Here is a 25871-nt window from a genome sequence, read left to right on the forward strand (position 1 = left end):
CTTGATAACATCCTAAATTATTGTTTTTTTCTTGGTTTACAGCCAAATGGCTACACTGCCCAGCTTTCCTCCGCCTCTTCCTCCTACTGGTGCAGCATCGCATTCGCCATCAATGTTGAAGCGGACTAGAAAGGCCTCACGCCTAAGATCATTGGCGACTAGACCAGTTGGGGCAGAGAGACCTCTGGTCCATGTGGATTCTGCTACCGGCAAAGCGGACGGTCCCCACAGCAAGAAATTAAGAACATATTTGGGGATCGTTGCTCGTGATAAGGTGGATGTCACATACGACAATTGGAAGCACATCCCTACTGCTCAAAAGGATTTGATATGGGAGGATATTCATGTATCATGTAGTATTTCATGTTTCATATTGTTTGTTAGCCAAATATTTGAATTTAGTAATAATAAAACCTAATTTACTCTTTGTCAGGATGAATTTGATATCCCTGAAGCATCTGATGTAAGGACAAAAAAGAAAATACTTCAGACTGTGGGGGAGCGATGGAGACAGTTTATGTCTGATTTGATGTCAAAATGGGCACTTGCAACTGACAAGGATAGTGTCGATGACACTATATGCAAAAAGTACGACATTAGCAGGAGAAATGGACCCAATTTTGTCAGAGCCGCAGAGATCCTTTGTGGGAGGTAACTAATTTGTGATTTTCATTGTTTTCAACTTTAAATTCACTTATTATAATACATTGTAATCATGATTTTCATTAATGTTGCATTTTTGCAGGATGTGCGAAAAAAGGCATAGGCTATCTAGAAGCAAAACATTTCCCTTCATGTGTTGTCTCGTGGGGGTTATGAATATTTAGAAAATAAGTTGATGGATGAGAAGAGAGAGAAAAAATTGAAGGAAGTTGCTCAATCCAGGAGCACTGACACTATCATTGATCCTCCATCTCCCATCAAACGACACGTGAAGTGGAAGCTAGCTCGCACCAAGAAAACTGGCCACATGTCATCTGAGGTAGCAAAGGAAATTGTTGACAGGATTGTAAGTCACTTTCAATTCATAATTGTAATTATTTTTTGTTTATTGTGTGATTGAGTAAACCAATAAATGTGCTCTTCACAGGATTCGTTGGAGGAGAAAGCCTCACAGGGTTCCTTTGTCATCCATGGACGTCATGATGTACTGACTGTTGCCATTGGGCAACCAAAACACCCTGGTAGTGTGCGTGCTGCAGGAGCCAGTGTAACCATCAAACAATACTTTGGATCGGCTTCAAGGACCTCCTGCACTTCTTCCTCCATGGCTCCCGAAGACCTATAACAGTTGACGCAACAAATCAGGGACCAGTTGGAGGACTCGATCACAAAAAAAGTAACTCAACGGCTAATGTTATCGTTCAGCCAGATGTAGTCCTAGTTTCAGTCGCAGATGCAATCACAGGGACTCGCATTGCCTCCTGAACCTAAGGTTGGTCCTTCAGCTGCTCATGTCAGCATAAAGGAGAGTTGTGTTAATCCCTGTCATACATTAATTTCGTTCAGGGACCATTGTTTGTCGGTATGCGACTTTCATTTGACCACTTCAAAATATTTAACATCCATCGCCATGGAATCTATAAACTTCCGAGATGTTTCGAAGAGAAACCGACCAAGAACACGAAAATGAGAGTGTATTTAGCAAAGTGGGGGAGTGTGTAAATAGACTGTTACACCCTAATTTCATCTGGGGACCGCTGATGATCGCTTTGGAAGGCATAACACCCATCGCCGTGGAATCCGTAAAGTTCCATGAGGTTTTAGAAGGAAAACAGCCAAAAAACACAAAAAAATGGGAGGTGAACTTATCAGTCTGGGAGTGTAAATAGCAATTTTAAAATCTGGGCCCCTCTAGAAGATTCTGGGCATTTCATTGCTTAAGGTGGAAGCAACCTAGCTCTCCGGGGCGAGCTGGGCGGCAACCACCTCCTTCGTTTTGTTAAAAAATGGCTTCTAGGGCTTTTGTAATGCTTCCATAAAATTTCCGAAAACCTTGGATAAGCATATTTAACTTTATATTAGTGAAAGGGAATAGAAAAAAAGAGGAAAATCAAGTCCTATATGCTTTCGTAAGGCTTCTGTAACTTTTCTGTAAATTACGAAAAAGGGGGGGAGAACTTATCAAGATGGGGGTGCAAATAGAATTTTCAAATTTTCGAATCTTGGTCCTTACAGATCATTTTGGAAGCTGGATTACTTAAGGAGGAAGCAACCCAGTTCGCTTGGGCGAGCTGGACGGCAACCTCCTCCCCACTTTTCCTATAAATAGGTGAAGGGGGGGGGGGCTGTTCCAAAGGGTCCCTAACCCCCTTAGCTATGCATTTGAGTTGTTTTGGGTGAAAAAATGTATTTCCGTGAAGAAAATCCAAGCAGAGGTGCTTCCATAACGCTTCCAAGACGTTTCTCTGAGCAAATCCGTGAAGATTTTCTGCCGTTCTTCACCGTTCTTCGTTCTTCAACCAGTAAGTTTTTGAATCCGAGGCTTTCAATTTATTTCTTGTTTTGTTGGATTTTGTCTTCATTTTGTTCACTTTCGGGTTTCTTTTCTTCCGTTTTTAACGAGCTTTAACCGATCGTTTAAGCTGTTATCTCACCTAATAAATGATAAAATGAATTTCAACCGATCATTTGTGTTGTAATCTCATTTAATCATTGTAAAAACAAAATCTAACTGATCGTTCACCTGTAACCTCAGTTAAACCAAAAAAAGCAAAATAATAATAAAATAATCAAAATATCTTGAAAAAAAAAATAATCAAAAAAATCAATCAGACATTTTTCTTTGAAAGTTTCCTTGAATGAATTGATTAATAACCAAAGTGAAACTAAAGTTAAAATCAACTCACAAATCAAGCTTTGTCCACAAAAATCACTAAAAACCGTTTTAAGGTCCAACGCCTTAAACGATCCTCTTTGCTTTTATCGGTTAATATGGACCGTTCAAAAGTATAAAATCAACATGTAACTTTACCGCTTTTGCAAGAACTACGTAGGTCCAATTTCCTCATCGCAATTGAGGATACATAGGAGCAAAAACCCCGCTTTTGTCGACCACCCCAAGAGATCATTAATGGTCCAACGCCTTAACGTTTCTCTCCTTTCAAAACCAAGAGATCGTTAATGGTCCAACGCCTTAATGTTTCTCTCCTTTCAAAATCAAAATATTGTTTAATGGTCCAACGCCTTAAACGATTTTTGTGCGGTTAAAATTGATCTTGTGGAAAAAGATCAAAACAACTTAACCAACGTATAATTCTCTAAGAACTAAGTAGGTCTGATTTCCTCATCTCAATTGAGGATACGTAGGAGCAAGGGAAACACCCTTGTCGACCACAAAAAGATAAAAAACATAAAAACACATAAAAACGTAAAAAAAGGAAAATAAAACATTTTGAAGTCATATTTGCACATTTGACTAAAGGCTGTCGTCCCTTGTGACAGACGCGTGGGGTGCTAATACCTTCCCCGTGCGTAAAAATAACTCCCAAACCTTTCACGATTAAAGTTCGTAGACCACACGTTCCAGTTTTTCCGACGTTTTCCTCGAATAAACTTTGGTGGCGACTCCGCGCATTTTCGTCCCTTGGAAGACGCACCCGTGAGCCCTCCCGCCGAAGGGTAGGTTGCGACAGTTGGCGATTCCACTGGGGACTGTTTTTAGAGAGTTAGGCCTTCTAATCTCGTGCAATATCATGACTTCCTCTTTTGTCGGTTTCCTTTTATTTCTCTTACGTTCTTATATATAACTCTTTGATGCTTTTAATGTGTTTTTGAAATGTATGCATGAGATAGATATTTATTCATTGATGCACACAAACATCAACACTATTTGTACACACAGTGAGTTGAAAAGGGGCCCTATACCCGAGTCCATGGGAATATAAGGAGTGGAGGTGAATCTGTGGTCATGCTGGGTCTCCAACTTGCTTGATAACAGTGAACCCTCATCTAGAGTTTTTCTCTTTGATAACATATTGTTGCTGGTAGTCCCTACTGCCGCAATATATTTTTTCGAAGGGGATGATACCTCTAGAAACCATCAAGAGAGATATGACCACCTTGGGTATTATCACTAAAAGCCTTTTAGTTCCTCCCGTTTAGGTTCCTAAAATAAGGGCACGAAGCGAACACGCTGCATGCCTTTTAAACACTACCATTCATATAACCTAAATGTCATGTACGCCTTTGCTGTATGATTATTTGAGGATATTACCATGTTGTGTACATCCCCCTGTTGCGCTTTTACCCATCTGCATCATGTCGTCACGCATGCATTGTATGTTGGTCTCGTCTTTTGTCACGGGAAGCCGGAAGGTCCATATCACCTTTTTAACTGCACACATGGGGCACTGCGCCCTCGAATGTGCAAGTAAGAAGAGATGACTTTCCGGGCTCTCGTGTCCGTAAATGAATTCGTATCATGCATCACATAAGCATCTCTTCATGGCATCATAATGGGCGTATCATTCATGCATTTGTCACGTATCATTTCATCACCATGCATCTGCATCTAACATGTTTTTTTGCATACCATTTATTTTCATGTTTACTCATGCATGATCCTTGCATTTTCCTCTGCAAAACAAAAACAAAAAAGGAAGCGTGAAAATTCACATTGCATTCTTAGTTGCATGTGTTAGGTACCATGAGCCAACCAGGTTGGGATCATAAACCCTTTTCTAAAAAAAAAACAACAACAAAACAAAATGATTGAGCATGGTACCTAATGCGTGGTTAACTAGGAAATGATGTCTCTTCGGGCATCTCAATCTCATAATTACGTTTTCCATGAATAGCATACGTATTCCTGAGTCTTTCATCCCTATGAAATGTTGTCGAAGTATTGGCGATCAGAATTGTCATTCCTTGGATTATAGGGTTGAACCAAGCTCATGCTTTTACGAAAAGGTTCATCAAGTCAAGTTAAAGTATGGAAGTAACCATCTTGCAAAAAATCGGGGCAAAAGATGGATCAGGTTACATCGCTGCTTCGTTTACTGCCAAACACATTTAGGACTGTTGATGTTCTTGTTACTTCTAGTTTCACCTTGATAAAGATGTCATGCACCATGTTGAAAATCTAAATTGATTCAACCCCATGCCCTGCGTAAAAATTCGCAATACTTCAACTGCGCATCATTCGCATACATCCTTGCTTTTCATTGGTTGCATTGCTCATTGCATTTTTTTCTTGAAAAAAAATGAACTTAATCATTGTTATCAAAAAGAAAAGAACACGCTTTACGACGCCCTTACCGAACCCATGCTAGAGCTAGAGTAATGGGTGAAGTAAAGGAGGTGCAAGAGCAGATCAAGGCTGACATGGAGACCATGAAAGAGAAAATGGACATAATGATGGAGGCCAATATAAGCATGAAGGAGATAATGGAGGTCAATGCGGCTGCATTGCTGAGGTGGACCTGACTCACCTATCTAGCCTTAATCAAATAAGTCATCCAACCTTGGATGTGAGAGGCAAAGAGTTGGCAAGTATGGGCGGCCCCCATTGTGTGCAAATTCAAAATAAGCATGCCTTCACGCCATATGACTTGCCTCTCAACTATACACCACCTAATACGGCGTACACTCCCGGTGAGGATGTTAATAACTCCCTCTCCCATACTCATTGAGAACCGATAACCTCGTCATGCACATATCTCTCAACCCATGGGGGAGACATATGAAATACCCCATCACAATCTAGCCAACTTCGAGCCTCGCCTCGGATGTGCCACTAAAGGGCAAGCAGTTCGTGGTATACCCTTGCAAACACTTTGGAGGGCCCTCATTTTCGCCCACAACCGCAACCCTTGCATTTTGCGGTGGGAAGAGCCCCTCCTGCTATGGCTGAAAATGGAAAGTTGGATCAGATAGAGGAAAGGCTAAAGGTCATTGAAGGAAGTGGAGATTATGCCTTTGCTAACCTAGAAGAGTTGTTCCTAGTACCCGATATCATCACCCCTCCCAAGTTCAAGGTGCCGGACTTTGACAAGTACAAGGGGACTACTTGTCCCAAGAACCATCTAAAGATGTATTGTTGAAAGATGGGGGCATACGCAAAAGATGAGGAACTGCTGATACGTTTCTTCCAAGAAAGTCTTACTGGGGTAGCTGTTACCTAGTACACTAACTTGGAACCTTCCCGAGTCCATTCATGGAAGGACCTAATGGTTGCCTTCGTTAGGCAGTATCAGTACAATTCTGATACGGCTCCAGATAGGATGCAACTATAGAACATGTGCAAAAAGGGGCACAAATCTTTCAAAGAATATGCCTAAAGGTGGAAAGACTTGACAACCCAAGTGGTTCCCTCAAATAAAGGAGAAAGAAATGATAACAATGATAGTAGACACATTACCAGTGTTCTACTATGAAAAATGGTGGGTTACACACCTTCAAGCTTTGTGGATTTGGTCTTTGCCGGCGAAAGGATCAAAGTGGGTCTGGAAAGAGGCAAATCTGATCATCCTACTTTGATGAATGCGAAAATTGGGGCAAATGAAGAGGGTGAGAATGAAGGAGAAACCCATGCTGCGACTGCCGTTCCTACATGGAAAATCCCCCACCAGCTCAACAACATCATTACTCAGCCAATATCAGCCCTTCTCATTACCCACAACCCAGTCCATCCCTAAATCAACCACAAAGCCTGTCTATCGCACGCCCAATGCCCAAACACCACCTTTAGCGAAAACCAAAAAGGAATTTTGCAACAAAAAGCCTGTAGGATTCACCCCAAATTCCAGTGTCATATGCTAACTTGCTTCCATATCTACTTGATAATACAATGGTAGCAGTAACCCCTGCCAGGGTTCCTCAACCTCCATTTTTCCGAGGATACGACTCGAATGCAACATGTGCATATCATGGAGGAGTTCCGGGACATTCCATTGAGCATTGTATGACCTTGAAGCGTAAGGTGCAAAGTCTAATTAAGGCAGGCTGCCTGAAATTTGAGGAGAATTGCTTGTGAATCCTAACATTGACAAGCGATACCACACACGGGGCAATTTTGAAAGCTGTTGTTAGATGTCTCTAATGACTCATCAGGATTTTCAAGTTTATGCCATTATTGTAAACCACAGTTACAATGCTAAATAAAATGGATAAATTTGACATCTTTGTCCCTCATCCTCTCGTAATTACATCTTTGCTTCCACTGGAATGTGGGTGCAAGCCATTGGTTTGTTTGCTCAAGCAACCTACGCTCCTGAGTTTGGACTTCCAAAACCGTTCAATCAAAAATTACTCGTGCTACACATTTGGTGAGGATGCCGTAAACAACGAGTAAAGCAGAAAAGTTCAAAAAGAAAAGGAAAAAACATTTGATTGACTGTGTTTTCAAGTAAAAATATAGACGTTCATGTGACCTCATTTTATCATTCTCGAAAGTTTGTCCTTTTTAGAGAGAAATGAGTTATCAAGAATAGGAGTCATTTGACTTAATCCATCAACTGAAAAAATCCTTCAACTATTTCTCGTACTTGAAAAATTCTTTTTACGAGAATCAACCGCTTCTTTCATTCTTCCTTGCTACAAGGTTATGAAAAAAAAACAACAATGGATACCTCAGAGCCCTACACTGGGGCAATGAAAGACACCATGCATAAATCTCAAGCGAACCTAGGGGCAGATTAGAAGTTCTCACCCAATAGATTCCCTGCTACAAGGTCATGACGAAAGACAACGATTGGTACCTCAAAGCCTTACACTGGGGCAATGAGGGGCACCGTGCATGAGCCTCAAGCGAACCTAGGGGCAGATCAAAAGTTCTCACCCGTCAATGTTTTTTAAACAAAAAAGGGGGGACAAACCCAGGGATTTCAATGGATTGATTAAAAGTCAAACAGCTCCATTACCGTCACTCCAAAATGGTCAAGTGACTAAATCAAACAGGACATACACTCTGAGGGACTTCCCAGAGAGATTTGCGAAAGATAGGATAAGGTTGCATGAATTATCACCTCTTTCAAAAGGACAATCAATCTGTGTTTTTTCAAAAATCAAATCAAAATCACAAAATAAGGAAAGAATGTCATGAACATTGTACAACTTTCCATGACATTGCATTGTTGCATACGAAGTCTGCATTTACCGCATTTCAAGACAAAGGTTGCATGCATTTGCATCCCTAAAAATCATGTTAACTGCATAGATTTCTTACCTCTAATGTCCAATCTTTTGAATTTGGGATGATTGGCCCTCACAATGACTCAATCTCTTGCTTTCTCATAAGGGTGGACCATTAGGTACTAGTACCCTCGCCTTGAGAGAGCTGCACGCCCTCGCCTTCAGAGGGCTACACGCCCTTTCCTTCAGAGGACTACACGTCCTCGCCTCCAGAGGACTACACGCCCTTGCCTTTAGAGGACTACACGTCCTCACCTCCAGAGGACTACACGCCCTTGCCTTTAGAGGACTACACAACCTCGCCTTCAGAGGGTTACACGCCCTCGCCTTTAGAGGACTACACACCCTCTCCTTCAGAGGGCTACACGCCCTCGCCTTCAGAGGATTACACATCCTCACCTTTAGAGGACTGCACGCCCTCGCCTTCAGAGGGCTACACGCCCTCGCCTTCAGAGGACTACACGTCCTCACCTTTAGAGGACTACACATCCTCGCCTTCAGAGGACTACACGTCCTCTCCTTCAGAGGACTACACGTCCTCCCATTCAGAGGACTGCACGTCCTCACCTTCAGAGGACTACACATCCTCTCCTTTAGAGGACTACACGTTCTCCCTTTCAGAGGACTACACATCCTCACCTTTAGAGGACTACACGTCTTCCCCTTCAGAGGACTACATGTCCTCGTCTTCAGAGGACTACATGTCGTTCCTTTCAGAAGACTACACGTCCTCGCCATCAGAGGGCTACACGTCCTCGTCTTCAGAGGGCTACACGTCCTCGCCTTCAGAGGACTACACGTCCTCGCCTTCGGAGGACTACACGTCCTCGCCTTTAGAGGACTACACGTCGTCCCCTTTAGAATACTACACGTCCTCGCCATCAGAGGACTACATGTCCTCGCCTTTAGAGGGCTACACGTCCTCGCTTTTAGAGGGCTACACGTCCTCCCCTTCAGAGGACTACACATACTCGCCTTCAGAGGACTACACGTCCTTACCTTCAGAGGACTGCATGTCCTCGCCTTCAGAGGGCTACAGGTCCTCGCATCAGAGGAGTACACATCCTCGCCTTCAGAGGGCTACACGTCCTCCCCTTCAGAGGACTGCACGCCCTCGCCTTCTTAGGACTAAACGCCCTCGCCTTCAGAGGGCTACACGCCCTCGCCTTCAGAGGGCTACACGTCCTTACCTTCAGAGGACTACACATCCTCGCATTCAGGGGACTACACGTCCTCCTTTTCAGAAAACTGCACGCCCTCGCTTTCTTAGGGCTACACGCCCTTACCTTCAGAGGACTACACGTCCTCACCTTTAGAGGGCTACACGCCCTCGCCTTCAGAGGGCTACACGTCCTTTCCTTCAGAGGGCTACACGTCCTCGCCTTCAGAGGGCTACACATCCTCGCCTTCAAAGGGCTACACGTCCTCGCCTTCAGAGGACTACACATCCTCGCCTTCAGGGGACTACACGTCCTCCCCTTCAGAGGACTACACGTGCTCCCCTTCAGAGGGCTACACACCCTCGCCTTTAGAGGGCTACACGTCCTCACCTTCAAAGGGCTACACGCCCTCGCCTTCAGAGGACTGCACGTCCTCACTTTCAGAGGTTTGCACATCATCGCTTTCAGAGGGCTCCACATGTGCGCCTTCAGAGAACGCAAGGTCCTCTGCCCTTAATGCTTAATTGAGGCTTGCACTCCCTGTGAGGGGCTAGAAGCTTGCTTTTATCAGTTCCTGGGTCACCCCCTAATATTGGAGGGTGACCAACTGTGCAAGCATAACCAGAGGAGGAGACTATTGCACAGCTACTATACATACCGGGGCATGATTTCACCCAACCGTTGCAAGGAGATGAGTGTGGATCGTGCGTACCAACATATGGATGATGTTGCTACTTAGCAACCTTCTTCCCAGCGACCACCACTCCGATCTCCCCCTGCTGAAGTGTCAGCTGGTTTATGCCATCATGACATAGGTAAGTATGCACGTGGCTCAACTGTTCGCTGATGCCATCTACTGTTTGCAGGGATCACGCCCGCAAGACACCCAGTAAATCCGAAGAAGTTCAACAGGGCCCTGGGGTACTAGCTCTAATTTAGGGCCTCTGTCGATTCTATGGAGTGATCACCACTTCGATCTCTCCTTGCCGAAGTGTCAACTAGTTTATGTCATCATGACATAGGTAAGTATGCACGTGGCTCAACCAATTTCTGATGCCATCTACTGTTTGCAAGGATCGCGCCTACAAGATACTCAGTGGACCCGGTGAAGTCCAACAGGGTCCTAGGGTTTCCAGCTCTGATTACGAGCCTCTGTCAGTTCTACGGAGTGCTCGTCACCACCAACAGGGTCATTAGGCCCCTATTAATAAGGCTTTCATCGAGAAGTACTGCGCCCCCAGGCAGGCGCAAGGAGAGGCATCACAGTAACGGGTAATAGACGCACCGCCACCACCTCCAGAGTTCGCCTCAGCTCATCTACAAAAAGGCTGGAGCGTTGCCTACGACACATGGCCGACCAGTAGGCAACCAAGTCCAAAGCCAAAGGTATGAGAAAATACTAGGCTCGTGACCGACAAGTCATCACGCGTCCGACTCAAGACGTTAAAGAAGCGCTACTAGGAGGCAACCTAGAATTGGCTGCGAGGAAGCTCCCCACGAAGAGGTCCAGGAAAGAACCATTGGAGAGGGTTCTAGTGCGGCCCTGCAAGCCGACACAGACTTCGACAAACAATGATTCCAGAGCATGGAACATTAGTAGCATTTCGAGGACATTGAGGGATGGCGATTCCTCAGACAGAGACAGAGGCAGCTAAGGGATGATGAATTTCTGGATTTCCTTGGAGGAGGCGGACCCATACGACTAGAATCGCCAAACTTGTGATTTATCCTTCATTATTGCTTTCAGTTATTTTGTTATTTCCCTTGTGATCTAACATTGGTTGCTTCCAATTATTATGTCCATTGTGATTAAACTGAACATGCAGTTATCTGTCGTATTGCGAGTAATTTATCGCTTTGGGCATATGGTCGTACTTACTTTACGATGATTTGTCTGAAACGTACAAAAATGTGTAGGTCTTGTGCACTTTCATTCGCACGCCTTTTTAAAAAAAATATGTGATCTCGGGCATCAACCGTGTCCAGGTTACAAGCTGTTTTTAATCTTTTGAAAAAAAAGAAAGAAAAAAAACATCATTCCTGAAAAAGTTCTATTGATCCATGATCATGCATGTAATCTTTGATTTGATAGGAAATGATTTGCAAAATCAAGTCATGACATATCTATGGTTCGAAATTAGGATAAAACACTTGTCTGTGTGAGATTGATACACTTCGAGTGATTTTCTTATATGTTGTTGGACCCAGTGATTCCTCTAAATGGTCGTTTAGAAATGAAACGCTAACATCTAAAATCTCATTTGTGGTTATGAGAAAATTTCATTAGCATACTCTACTTCCCCAATAGACACATTATTTTTCACCAAAAATCATATGTTGCTTTGATCAGTTTGGAGGTTTTGTTTCTTTACTAAAGCATGCTCACATTTTAGTGAAAGAACACCGAGACTATTTTAGTGTCACAAAATCAAGAACTACGTAGGTTTTAGTTCCTCATCACAAATTGAGGATATGTAGGAGCAAAAGCCCCACTTTTGTCGACCACCCCACCTTTTGCTATTGTGACCTGCGAGTCCGGTGGCATGCGGACACACCTTATGGTTATCCGCACCTTTTGTCAGCTAGAGGCAAGCGAGCCCATTGACACGCAGAGACAAACGTCGTCATCTGCACCTTTGTCATTCAGAGACGACGAGTCCGATGACATGCGGAGATACCTTATGATTATCTGCACCTTTTGTCAACTAGAGGCAAGCGAGATCATTGACACGTAGAGACTAACATCGTCATCTGCACCTTTGTCATCTAGAGAAGGCAAGTCCGATGACATGCATAGATACCTTATGGTTATGCACATCTTTTGTTAGCCAGAGGAAAGCGAGCCCGTTGACACGCAGAGACAAACGTCATCATCTGCACCTTTGTCATCTAGAGACGGTGAGTCCGATGACATGCGGAGATACCTTATGGTTATCCGCACCTTTTGTCAACTAGAGGCAAGCGAGCCCGTTGACACGCAGAGACTAACGACGTCATCTGCACCTTTGTCATCCAGAGACGGCAAGTCCGATGACATGCGGAGATACCTTATGGTTATCCACACCTTTTGTTAGCCAGAGGCAAGTGAGCCAGTTGACACACAGAAACTAACGTCGTCATCTACACCTTTTGTCATCCAGAGACAGCGTGTCCGATGACATGCGGAGATACCTTATGGTTATCCGCACCTTTTGTCAACCAGAGGCAAGCGAGCCCATTGACACCCAGAGACTAACGTCGTTATCTGCACCTTTGTCATCAAGAGACGGTGAGTCCAATGACATGCACAGATACCTTATGGTTATACGCACCTTTTGTCAGCTAGAGGCAAGCGAGCCCGTTGACACGCAGAGACAAATGTCGTCATCTGCACCTTTGTCATCCAGAGACGGCGAGTCCAATGACATGCGAAGATACCTTATAGTTATCCGCACCTTTTGTCAGCTACAGGCAAGCGAGCCCGTTGACACGCAGAGACTAACGTCATCATCTGCTCCTTTTTCATCCAGAGACGGCGAGTCCGATGACATACAGAGATACCTTATGGTTATCCACACCTTTTGTCAGCCAGAGGCAAGCGAGCCCGTTAACATGCAGAGACTAATGTCATCATCTACACCTTTTTCATCCAGAGACGGCGAGTCCGATGACATGCGAAGATACCCGAGTGGTTATCCATACAAACACACTTCTATTAATCCTGACCCATGAAGTCAGGTGGTAGGCGGAGATACCCGAGTGGTTAACTGTACAAGCACAACTTCTGTTAATCCTGACTCGTGAAGTCAGGTGGTAGGCGGAAATACCCTAAGTGGTTATCCGTACACAAACAGTTTTGCTACCCCGACCTGTGAGAAGTCAGGTAGCATGCGGAGATGCCCTATACAGTAATCCACACACATTTCAAAGACAAAAATGTCTTCAGTCATTGCATGCCTTCAAAGGCGACAATGACCCTCATTTACATTTCAAAGACGACAATGTCTTTAGTCATTGCATACCTTCCAAAGGCGACAATGTCTTCGTTTGCATTTCGAAGACGACAATGTCTTCACCTCAAAAACTTCAATATCTTTTTCCCCTGTGCTTCGTAGGACTCGACGTCCTTTGTTTGTACGCTTAAAAGAAAAAGAATGAAAATGAAAATGAATTAAACGAGAAAAGAAGGAATTTCAATGTCTTCATGCCTTCACGGGTTTTACTGCTTGGATATGCGCTAGTGGCCGGTCGGGTAAAGATTCAGCTCGAACGAAATTAGTGTCTTATCTTTACTTCCCTTTTATCTCCAATAAAAGATAAGTAAAGAGAGACAACTGTCATTCCCTAATTTCGTCCGGGGACCATTGTTTGTCGGCATGCGACTTTCATTTGATCACTTCAAAATGCTTAACATCCATCGCCATGGAATCTGTAAACTTCTGGGATGTTTTAGAGAGAAACCGGCCAAGAACACGAAAATGAGAGTGTATTTAGCAAAGTGGGGGAGAATGTAAATAGATTGTTACACCCTAATTTCATCCGGGGACCACTGATGATCGCTTAGGAAGGCATAGCACCCATCGCCGTGGAATCCATAAAGTTCCGTGAGGTTTTGGAAGGAAAACAACCAAAAAACACAAAAAATGGGAGGTGAACTTATCAAGCTGGGGGTGTAAATAGCAATTTTAAATCTGGGGCCCTCTAAAAGATTCTGGGAATTTCCTTGCTTAAGGTGGAAGCAACCTAGCTCGCCTGGGCGAGCTGAGCGGCAACCACCTCCCCTATTTTGTTAAAAAATGGCTTCCAGGACTTCCGGGGCTTCTGAATGCTTTCGTAAAATTTCCAAAAAACTTGGGTAAGCATATTTCACTTTATATTGGTGAAAGGGAAGATAAAAAAGAGATAAATCAAGTTTTATATGCTTCCGTAACTTTTCCGTAAATTATGAAAAATGAGGGGGTGAACTTATCATTATGGGGGTGCGAATGGCTTTTTTTTTCAAATTTCCAAATCTTAGCTCTTCCAGAACATTTTGGAAGCTAGATTACTTAAGGAGGAAGCAACCCAGCTCGCCTGGGCGAGTTGGGCGCCAACCTCCTCCCCACTTTTCCTTTAAATAGGCGAAGGGGGGCTGTTCAAAAGGGTCCCTAACCCCCTTGGCTATGCATTTCAGCTGTTTTGGGTGAAAAAATGTATTTCTGTGAAGAAAATCCAAGTCGAGGTGCTTCCATAACGCTTCCAAGATGTTTCCCTGAGTAAATCTGTGAAGATTTTCCGCTTTTCTTCACCGTTCTTCGTTCTTCAACCGGTAAGTTTTTGAATCCCAGGCTTTCAATTCATTTCTTGTTTTGTTGGCTTTCGTCTTCATTTCATTCACTTTTGGTTTTCTCTTCTTCCGTTTTTAACGAGCTTTAACCGATCGTTTAAGCCGTTATCTCGCCTAATAAATGATAAAATGAATTTCAACCGATCATTTGCGTTGTAATCTCGTTTAATCACTGTTAAAACAAAATCTAACTGATCGTTCACACTGTAACCTCGGTTAAACAAAAAAAAAACAAAATAATAATAAAATAATCAAAATATCTTGAAAAAAAAAATAAAAAAAATCAATCGGACATTTTTCTTTGAAAGTTTCCTTGAATGAATTGACTAATAACCAAAGTGAAACTAAAGCTAAAATTAATTCACAAATCAAGCTTTGTCCACAAAAATAACTAAAAACCGTTTTAAGGTCCAACGCCTTAAACGATCATCTTTGCTTATATCGATTAACATGGATCGTTCAAAAGCATAAAATCAACATGTAACTTTACCGTTTTTTGCAAGAACTATGTAGGTCTGATTTCCTAATCGCAATTGAGGATATATAGGAGCAAAAGCCCCGCTTTTGTCGACCACCCCAAGAGATCGTTAATGGTCCAACGCCTTAACGTTTCTCTCCTTTCAAAACCAAGAGATCGTTAATGGTCCAATGTCTTAACGTTTCTCTCCTTTCAAAAACAAGAGATCGTTAATGCTCCAACACCTTAACGTTTCTCTCCTTTCAAAATCAAAAGATCGTTTAATGGTCCAACGCCTTAAACGATTTTTGTGCGGTTAAAATCGATCTTGTGAAAAAAGATCAAAACAACTTAACCAACGTATAATTGTCAAAGAACTACGTAGGTTTGATTTCCTCATCGCAATTGAGGATACGTAGGAATGAGGGCAACACCCTTGTCGACCACAAAAAGATAAAAAGCATAAAAACACATAAAAACGTAAAAAAAAGGGAAAATAAAACATTTTGAAGTCATATTTGCAAATTTGATTAAAGGTTTTCGTCCCTTGTGACGGACACGTGGGGTGCTAATACCTTCCCCGTGCGTAAAAACAACTCCTAAACCTTTCACAATTAAAGTTCGTAGACCATACGTTCTGGTTTTTCCGACGTTTTCCTTGAATAAACGTTGGTGGCGACTCCACGCATTTTCCTTCCTTGGAAGACGCACCTGTGAGCCCTCACATCGCCCTACCACCGAAGGATAGGTTGCGACAATCCCTCAGGGAACGATCTAGATACGGGTGACTCAGACAAATGCGAGTTGTACATTAAAGAATATCCTCCCCGCTTGGTTGTCTTAGGAAGAGTTTATGAGGGATCCACAACCGTTCACAACATTCCTTTGTTGCATGATCAAGTCAAGGTTGGTGTTGAGGAGGTTTGAGATGCAGATGCTCCCATTCTTGTACCCGCTGAAGAGGTTAAGGTCATAGGGCAGACACTTAACACCTTCCTTGCTTGGCTGACACATCTTGTCAAGCGTTTATCAGAACATGTATTTCAGTGTCATTAAATGCTTATTTTTTCCATTACAGGGTTCACTGTGATTAAATTATGTTAATTAACTATGTTGGATAAACAGGGAGTTGTGGGACCTGCAAAACCTGCAGATAGGCCGAATCATGAAGTCGATGATCCCCTATATCTGATGACATTGACCATTCCACAACTTTTTTTGAAGCCATTGCAGGTTATGTGGGATGCTACCTTTTTTGGCCTGTTTAATGAAGATTTTCCCTTGTACATAAAGCATGAAGATCTGTCTAAAATAGCACACGGTGGTCAATGTCTCAGCATCTCTATTATACAGTTGTGGATTCTGTAAGTCAATTTTGATTGTTATTAATTACCTAACTTATTGTTTTACCTTCATACATAATTTACTTTATGTTAACAACAATAGGCATATGACTGAGACAAGTATGCGAGCGGGGAATGATGATATGTATGGATTCCTCGAGCCACGGCCTATCAAGAGATCTGGCCAATCACAATTTGAATCAGAAAGTTACATTAAGAACTGGATGCAAAATTCAAAATGGGACGTGTACCTAGGAGCTTACCTGAATGGGTAACTTAAATTGAAAAAATGAATTTAAATAATGTATAATAGTATAATAACCTATATTGGTCTCCACTGCAGTGTACATTGGTAAATGGTCGTCATTTTGCCTAATGAAAATGTTGTCATCTGGTTTTGTTCGTTGCATAATAGGCCAGACAACTACCTCAAAGGCATAATTAACAAGTCAGTGTTGTTTTTCAATACATTTGCATTAGAATTAGTCAAGAACATCAAAATTTTAATTGTACAATAAACATCAATGTTTGTATTCAACAGTGCTTTGAAAGGACTTGATGATACTCAACAAAGTAAATCCAAGCCTGCGGCTAGGTGGAATGTTGTTAAAGTAAGTCATTTAAACAATATGCTTCTACTTATATTTTAGTATTGTGTAGACTAATTTGTACTTAACGTTGAATATCTACATTTCATAATGTATTTAGTGTAATAGATAAAAAGGAAGCACTGAGTGTGGGTATTACGTCATGCACTGGATGTCAATTATAATCGTAGGAAATTTCAAGAATAATTGGGAAATGATAATTTTTAATTCACCAAATTTCTTTTTTTTATGATTGCTATTATATTATTAACTTATGTTTTATTATGTCATGCAGTATTTCATTGATACTAGACCATTGGAACCAGAGAGATTGAAGGCGCTTCGCATTCAGTGGGCAAAGTACTATTTGAAAGTTAAAAATGAAACTTAGGATGTTTAGGCAATTTTGTAATTGTAGTTTATATTTACTTACTTTACATTTTTTACAATTCATGTCTCAACATTAAATATGTCTTTAATTCATAGTAATTAGTAAATTTCTCATGGAATTTCTGGTAAAAGCTGTTTAAAAACAGAATGAAAATTATATGTTGTGTGGTCTGGTTTTAAAATTTGCAGGTTAATTTTGGGTTTATTGAAAAAACAAACAACATATTATAAAAAAAGTTCTAAAACAACATTGGTTAACATCCTAAGTTAAAAAACCAATCTTGTTAGTGTCAGTTAACATCGGTTTTTTAAAAATCAATTTTTTAAAAAACCGATGTTGTTATTGCCAGTTAACATCGGTTTTTTAAAAAACTGTTGTTGATATGTAGATTTATAACTTTCTTTTTTCATAATTCTTATCATATAACATCGGCTATTCAAATAACCGATGTTGTATTTATTAGTTAATATCGGATTTGAAAAATCGATGTTAACGATATTACTTTCAACATCGGTTAATAATCGATGTTGAAAGTCTTAAATAACCTATATAAAAACCTTATTTTCTAGTAGTGTACACTTGGTTTGAATGTTCCTTCAAGCCTATGTTGATCCCATATGGTTGGAGTGTTCTCACAAAATAGAGCGACCCTGACTGGTTTTCTTATGATTTTACCTAGTGAGAGTGACTTGACATACCAATGTGTGGTCTGTCTTGTCATGTACTCCTAGGCACTCGACGAGGTATTTCACTGACATGGTACCACATTGCATATAAGATTGAGTCGTAGTATATTTTTTGCATAACGCTTGTGTATTGATCGATAATGATTGGTTGAGTGATATTGTGTTTCAATCCTTGAGTACATGAATGATGTGAAAATGTGTGAGACGTGTAGTGTTGAGATGTGATGTTACTAGATAAGTGGTGGAATGATGTGAGCTTTATTGAAGTCAACTGTATTTCATTTATATGATATGTATATCTATGTTGTTTCGTTTCTCTCTATTAGTTAGGAATGTGATAACTCACTCCCTGTGTATTTTTTGTGTTTGGATCCTGTAATGATCTCAAACTTTGTGTTCGTGGAAACAAATTGTCAGGTGGATGACTATGGAGAACCTCACACTAGAGGACGTCAAGACATAATGCTCTGATAGGATGTGACATTGAGGCATGATTTCTGCATTAATTGCATAAAGTTTTGGACATGTAGTTTTTAACATTTTGTTTTACATGTTGAATCTTTAGTTCATTCTTTGGAGTTTTGTTTGGTGATTAACATGAATGTAAACATTTTACCCACGTGGATTTACTTACAATTTTATTAAATAAAATTAATTTAATTAGATTCCACATTTTATGTGTTTTTTCATTTATATGTATGTTGGGATAGAGGATGTCACAAGTTACACTATATAATCTATATACACTGATGATGAGGAATCTCCGAAGGGGACTAAGGCAAATAAGGATAACAATGGTTGGATAACACACGTTGAGTTTAAGCGGAAGAACTTAAATTCGATCCACGTAGCCTTAAGGAGTGAGGGGCTTTAAGTGTGAATAAATACACAAACCTATGATTAGTCTCATAACCAATCCAAAGAATCAAAACTTCTAAAAATACCTTATGGTTCCATCAGAAAGTCAAAGATCCCAATTAAAATGGTTACTAAACTAAATACTTATAATGAACATAACAACAACATATATACTTGAAGTAAGAGAAAATTAAATCCTAACAAAATAAAAGGCTAGCCTTATAATGCAACTTAGAAACACTATTGTAATTAAAGTTAATTAGTATTTTCAGATATTGAAGTTAATTAGTATTTTGAGGAAGGCTTCTCTAAAGAAACATTATCTTATTTTTCCACAAACATTTTTTAGAAGCACTTTAATAAATAAGCATTATTTTAAAGCATTAGTAGTATTAACGAAAACCTATTTTTTTCTTGTAAAAATTAACATCAATTAATTATATATATCAAATATGCTATAAGTCTTTAACTACTTTCATTTTGGTTAACTTATTAGGTAAAGGAACAACATTGCGCCAGGCTTCCGACATCCAACATAAACTTTGTTAATATCCCAACATATATCATTCACGATAGAATATGTGCTAATGTAGGATGTCAAAATGGACCAAGACTCTATAGTCACTCATAAAAGTATTTACAAGTAAGGATAGGAGTATGTATTTACTCGTAAATTTTTGAGGGAATAAGTATAAGTACGGAGTACAGGTACTATAATATTCATCTCGTCCCACCCACATATACCATATATATTATATATTAATATAATTAAAATATGTTAGTTAAGTAAATGATTTATTTTACACATACTTTTATGTAAAAAAAATAATTATATTTTTCTAATTAAATTGGTATTTTAAAGTCAGGATTCATGTTTTCCAATTCAAGTGCTGATGTGTGGTAATTAAGGTTATTGAATTAAGGATGTGTGATTGATTTTATTTCATGGAAATATCTTTAAATTTATGTTGGAACGGTGAAATATAACCATGATTTTAGTTTGTAAATTTCATGTTAGCACTTTTATATTGAAGTCAATATTATCCATATACTTTTAAGTATCATTTTGGTTTTGGATTGACTTGTAAATCCATAATATTATTTTGTGAAGAAGGATGATATTAGATTTAGCATACATTATATATATTTGTTTCACTCTACTTAAAAATATTGAAATTATTATTTACTTTTATGTGTATAAATTTATGACTTTGTTGATAGGTCTTAGAGAATATTATTATCACATGATGTCCAAGTTTAATTAGAGTTTTTGTTAAATAATTTGAACATTAACTTTAAGAATTGGTATGCTGGATGATTATCTTTTTAATGTTGTTTATTTATGACCTAAGTTTGGAGGAATCAAGTTATATTTGTTTGTTTTTAATATTATGTGTGAATGTTTTTAATGTTATGTTTGAATTATTTAAGAGTGAATTTTTAATTTACTTGTAATAATTTTTTTAATTAATATATATTTTTTATTTTTATAAATAATTAAAGTGTGAATCGTGGATATGCGTATGAGTATATATGTAATTAGCGGGTATGAGAATAAACTTTTGTTACCCGTATGAGTATAAGATGGGCTATAGATATTTTTTTCAAATACGAGTATGAGGACGAATAAGATCATATCCAAACCTATCCATTTTCATCCCTATGCTAATGGTAAGTTGTTAGCTAGAAGTAACATGCTGCATCATGATTCAAGCACAATTTTAAACAGCCTATATATACTGCTACTCCATACGCATAATCGTAACTAGGGGAAACATTTATTTTATTCTTAAATTTAATTAAAGATATTGAATATATGAGTTTTTCAATCGTTATACCATACTTTAAACGAAAACTATTTCAAAAAAATGAAGAGTATTAAAATGAATCAATGTACCATTGCTTGGAATGGGCAACCACGTGACACCACCGAACAAATGCTCCGACCAAGTGATTAATTAAAATAAAGACTTCAATTTCGAGAGTGGGAGAGAAGATTTTGAAAATCCCACTTCAGTCAAAATATCCTATTATTAATAAATAAAAAAGTTAACATTTTTTTGTTGTTGTTGTAGTAAACTAACAGTAATTAATCCTTTTGTTTTCCCCTAGTTAGGGTTACGCCTCCGGATGATGGTTCTAACACAAAGGAGATCTATGAGGGATGCCTTTCCTTCTACTAATGCTTGTAACCATGTCTTCATGCGAAACCTTGTTGCTCATTGATGTTGCACACACATTCCACCCACTACGCCTCTTCCTAACAATTTCGGTGCAAGCCATGCTCATGTTCTCTGACCCTGAAGACGAGCTCATTGGTTCATCAAAATCCACAATGGTTGAACGAGTTGTTTCATCATCACCCATCTCTTGTGGGATTAGGAAATCGGGACCTAGATGCAAGGACTTGCATGTTCTCAAATAGGGAGAGAGGTCCTTGTAGTGTTTCAGCACAAAATCCACCTAAAAATATTAACATACAAATGCACATGAGCTATACAAATTACAAAATCAAATTATTTGTGTTGATACTTAAATTCTCACGTTTGATTTAATGGGATAACATTAGATCATTCATCGAACACTTATTTATTTTTTATCGACTAATATTAATAGTTAATTTGTTAGAAAAAATTAAACCCATGATTTTATATTAATTTTCCTCCTTTCCTTCTTTCTAAACCACTCAACTAATTTTATATCTTCTATTCATGGATGACTTAGATCATAGTTATTATTTTTATTGTTTGTTTCATAAATTCATTCGTGTTATTTAACCTAACTATTTAAGCTAAGACATCTAATAGTTTGAGATTGTCAGTTCATATATAACAATCTGGAAAATAATGCATGAACACTCTATGTTATTTGACATCCATCATAGAATTGAAAGAGATAGAAGGTACATGAGTCTAATTGTGATAAATGATATGATGCAAAAAAAGAAAGAGATAATGAAAAAATGTGTGTTAATGAAGTGCTTTCACTTTGAGTTATCCAAATAATATTACTCTAATAATATATGCATTCTTCATTTGTTGATGTCTAAAAACTTTACGCTGTGGTTAGTGCATGGATGCTTTAAATTGCAGTTGTAGTGTTGTCTATAAATTTTACATGGGAAATAGTGACCAATGTGATCACATTGTGGTTGCATAGAGTAAAAAATACCGTCGTTGTTGTTGCGGCTGAAATTTTGATCATAGATCATCTTTTAAAATCATGATGTGGTCACATCTGTGACCCCGTAAAGAGAAAAAAAAAACATGACGTTGCGGCTAAAATCGTGGTCACAGACAATATCTTAAAATCATGATTTTGATTAATTTGCTTATATGTAATCAGTTGCACAATTTTAAGTTAAATTGCAAAAGGGTTTTAGATTGTTATTCACATCAGCAAAAAGGGTGGAATATTTTTGTTTGTATGTACCTTGCATCCTAGAGAGCAATGGATAAAAGGTTCTTGAAGACTTCTATCACATGAAGTGCAGTAGTTTGCTGACCCCTTGAGTTGCCTGTTTTGTGGTCTCTTCTTGATGAACACCACCTTGGCACTATTGATGGTGTAAGGCTAATAGAATTGAAAAGTTTTTGAATTAGCAAACCACATACTATTGTCAAGTTATTACTTTAGTAAGAGCTAAGAAACATTGAATTGGAATATATATTAATATTCTAATGAATCAATTAACTTCTCATATACTTTCTCGGTATCACATTATAAAGATTAAGCTACTTAAAAAAAGTAATTATTATTGTATTATATTTATTAACTATTTATACTATCATTTTTAAAATTATTATTTTTATTCTCTTTCTATCCAATTTATTCTTTCTCATTAATGTTTGAAGAGAGAATAACTAAGAATATATAAGAAAAAATAATAATTAATACACTAAAAAATTAAAAAATAGTTTTATAAAAAAGGATAAACAAATTTTTGAAAAGAATATTATGATTAGGGACAGAAGAAGTAATAAACTAGCTAGTATTTTTTTTCTATTTTTTTTATGGAATACTACTAGCTAGTACTTTCTTGATTCCTAATTATAAGATCTTAGTAATTAGATTAGTTAATCATATTATCATTTCAAAATCACCCTTTTCTTATCTCTCAACTCAATTGCTTCTTATGAATGTTTAGAGAATATAATTAAGTATATGTATGAAAAAAAAATCAATGCATCTAGAGAAAAATCTTATAAAAAAAACAAATAATTTTCTTAAAAGTATCTTATAATTAGGAATGAAAGAAATACTTAATTGTATAGAGTTATACCTGCACGTTAGAGCAATCTATGAGTTTCTGAAGATCTTCCAATCTGACAACATCATGATAAACGTAACGGCGAACCTGAAGAAGCCTATGGCAGCGATGTGATGGCAAACAGTGAGGGCAAATACTGGTGCAACAATCTAAGCAGCATATGTTCTTCTCGTTTTTTTTAGCATTCTCATGGTGAGAGCACCCCACAAAGAACTTTTGTGCGTAAAGAGCTTCCAACCATGCTGGTTTTTGGTGTCCCTACATCAACCACAACAGCCAAGAGAAGCCTTGTAAGACATTTTGAACCAAAGGGTCATCAAAATCAATAAGAATTTGCATATATAGACAGAGGAGAAAACAGGGGAATTCTTCAAACCATGATCATGTGTGCAAAGTGCAAACACTTAATTGCAAGGCTAATTAACTCAATGATCTTCTCCTTGAGTTGTGACCAAGGCAGTGAGAGAGAGAGAGAGGGACTTAGAGCATGGGAATAAGAGTATTTATGGAGAATCACAAGATAAAGAAAAGGACATTATATATTTATTCTTCCTTGAATAGGTAGACACCATTTTGTCCATGGGGGAAGGGTTATTATATGAGAGAGAGAAAACCCTAAGCCATAAAAAAACAAGTTGAGATATGAGAGAGGAACGTGCGCGTTGTTTCCGTGTCTCCCATTTCTCTATTTTTAGGCTTTTAAAGTATTCGCAGCTCTCCTTGGCTTAAGAGCTCTTTTGTTAAACAACCTAACCTCTCTTTAAACCAGCTGCAATTCCATTTTTTTAAAGGATCAAATTGGTATCTGAAAAGAAAATATGGGAAACACTTTGGTTACTCAAAAAATCCTTTGGATTATGAAGACCCATCAGGATTAAGATAAACTTCAAAACTAAAAAAATATTTACAAAGATACTTACATATTATCTACAAATTTAATAATACTAAAATTTAATTATTTTTCTTTACTTTTAATACATGATTAATCCTTGAAAAAATAAATCATATATAGCAATAATAAAAGAAAAAAAGCTAGTAACACTCCTTTAAATACATTCTTTTTAAATACATTCTTTGCTGTAAGCCAAAATATATCAGAATTATGTAATTTTGTGTATCATATTTAATATTTAATGAGTCCAACTCATAATTTTATAATTCATGATAAATTTTAACTAATTATATCAAAAATAATTTGTTTTTAGCCCTCCTTGTAACAAAATCATTAGTAACCAAAATTAATATTTTAAAATATAACTCAAATGTATGAAAAGACTAAACTATCTCAAATTTATAATCTCAAGAAATTAAATTATTATTTTTTAGGAATTATAAAATGTCACCTGTCCTTTCCAAAAGAAAAATGTCATCTGTAATTTTCTTAGACCAATATAAACATTTGCTCTTTTTCTAATTGTTAAATCATCACCACTTTGATTCTTCCTCAATTTGTAATATATAGTTGATATATAGGACTTTGAAAGAGAGAGAGAGCATTTTTTTTTTTTGTGTGGACTTAATTATTATATATTCATTTCACACTTCAGTAATGAATGTGGTAGTAGTTTCTTTTCTTGGGTATACACATTCCTGCTCTGCGGGTAAACATATCAAAATTGAAAGGATTTTTAATTGTCAAATGCAAGAGAAAAACGCCTCTGGCATGCACCCTCAAGGGATGAAAGAGAATGTTCAATATTTGCTCAATAAATTAAGTGAGCATTATTAAGCTCCTAAACTAATCTTATCCCCGGTTATATAGAGTTCGATAAGCATCCATTATGCATCATCATTTAATTAGAAATTATTTTAATTAAATAAATATTGTAAATATTATTTAAAAAAATATAAACATAGTAAATTTATTGTATATAATAGTTTATAATTAAATGACAATATATAATATCTTTTCAGTAACATTGTTTATCCTTATATACAAAATGTAGCCCATGCATTAATATCATCTTTTAGCTTTTTCAAATAAATATAAAATGTAGCACATAAATTTGTAATCTCGTGACTCATTGTGATTTGATGACCCCTTATATAAAAATACTTTTATTATTATTATTATTATTATTATTATTATTATTATTATTTTAGGATTTTTTTTTGTCATGCCACACTATATTTTTGTCCATGCCGTAACAAAAACTAATTAATTAATTATGCAGTTTCTAAACCTAATAATTAATTTTATAGAGCTTGCTCATACAATCAGTTACTTCAACCTTATATTTGAAATTAATTTATCCAAACTATACTGTTTGGGAGTTAAAGATCTAATATATATAAATTTTTATATTTATTTGGAACACAAATTTGTGATCATTGAAAATGTTAACTACCCAAATTTTAATAATTTTTATATTAAACTAATTTCAGGTACGCAAATTTTAATTGATCATTTATTAAGTGATAATAAATTAATAAGGTTGAAATACTTTCACTCAATTTAGGTTATGTTTAACAAAATTAGTTAAAAATTAAAAAAATTAGTTTATTAAATTATAATTATTTAATAAAATTAATTATTAAAATAACTGAAAAATATAAAATGACATATAAATAATAAAATCATGATTTATTTTAAAAATATAAGAAGAAAATTTGATAAATATATTACGGATAAAAAACTAAAAACTAACGTTTTAAAAAATATTGCTTGAAATGTCACTTCA

General features: G+C 37.8%; 2 protein-coding genes across 2 annotated transcripts; one reads left to right on the forward strand and one right to left on the reverse strand.

Moving 5' to 3' along the window:
- The first annotated feature begins 440 nt into the window (after window positions 1-440).
- Window positions 441-2186, forward strand: LOC114425755. The gene is made up of 3 exons (XM_028392709.1): window positions 441-651; window positions 746-1009; window positions 1091-2186. Exons 2-3 carry the CDS (start codon window positions 839-841, stop codon window positions 1286-1288), a joined length of 369 nt encoding a protein of 122 aa, XP_028248510.1. The 5' UTR covers window positions 441-651; window positions 746-838; the 3' UTR covers window positions 1289-2186.
- Window positions 2187-20801: 18615 nt separating this feature from the next.
- On the reverse strand, window positions 20802-23768 carry LOC114367350. The gene is made up of 4 exons (XM_028324514.1): window positions 23567-23768; window positions 23203-23448; window positions 22353-22493; window positions 20802-21383 (listed from the first exon to the last, which is right to left on the reverse strand). The coding sequence occupies exons 1-4, from the start codon at window positions 23573-23575 to the stop codon at window positions 21060-21062; spliced, it is 720 nt and encodes a 239-aa protein (XP_028180315.1). The 5' UTR covers window positions 23576-23768; the 3' UTR covers window positions 20802-21059.
- Between the last annotated feature and the right edge of the window lie 2103 nt (window positions 23769-25871).

The sequence above is a fragment of the Glycine soja genome, chromosome 9, assembly GCF_004193775.1.
Source record: "Glycine soja cultivar W05 chromosome 9, ASM419377v2, whole genome shotgun sequence".
In the NCBI taxonomy this organism is placed as follows: Eukaryota; Viridiplantae; Streptophyta; class Magnoliopsida; order Fabales; family Fabaceae; genus Glycine; species Glycine soja.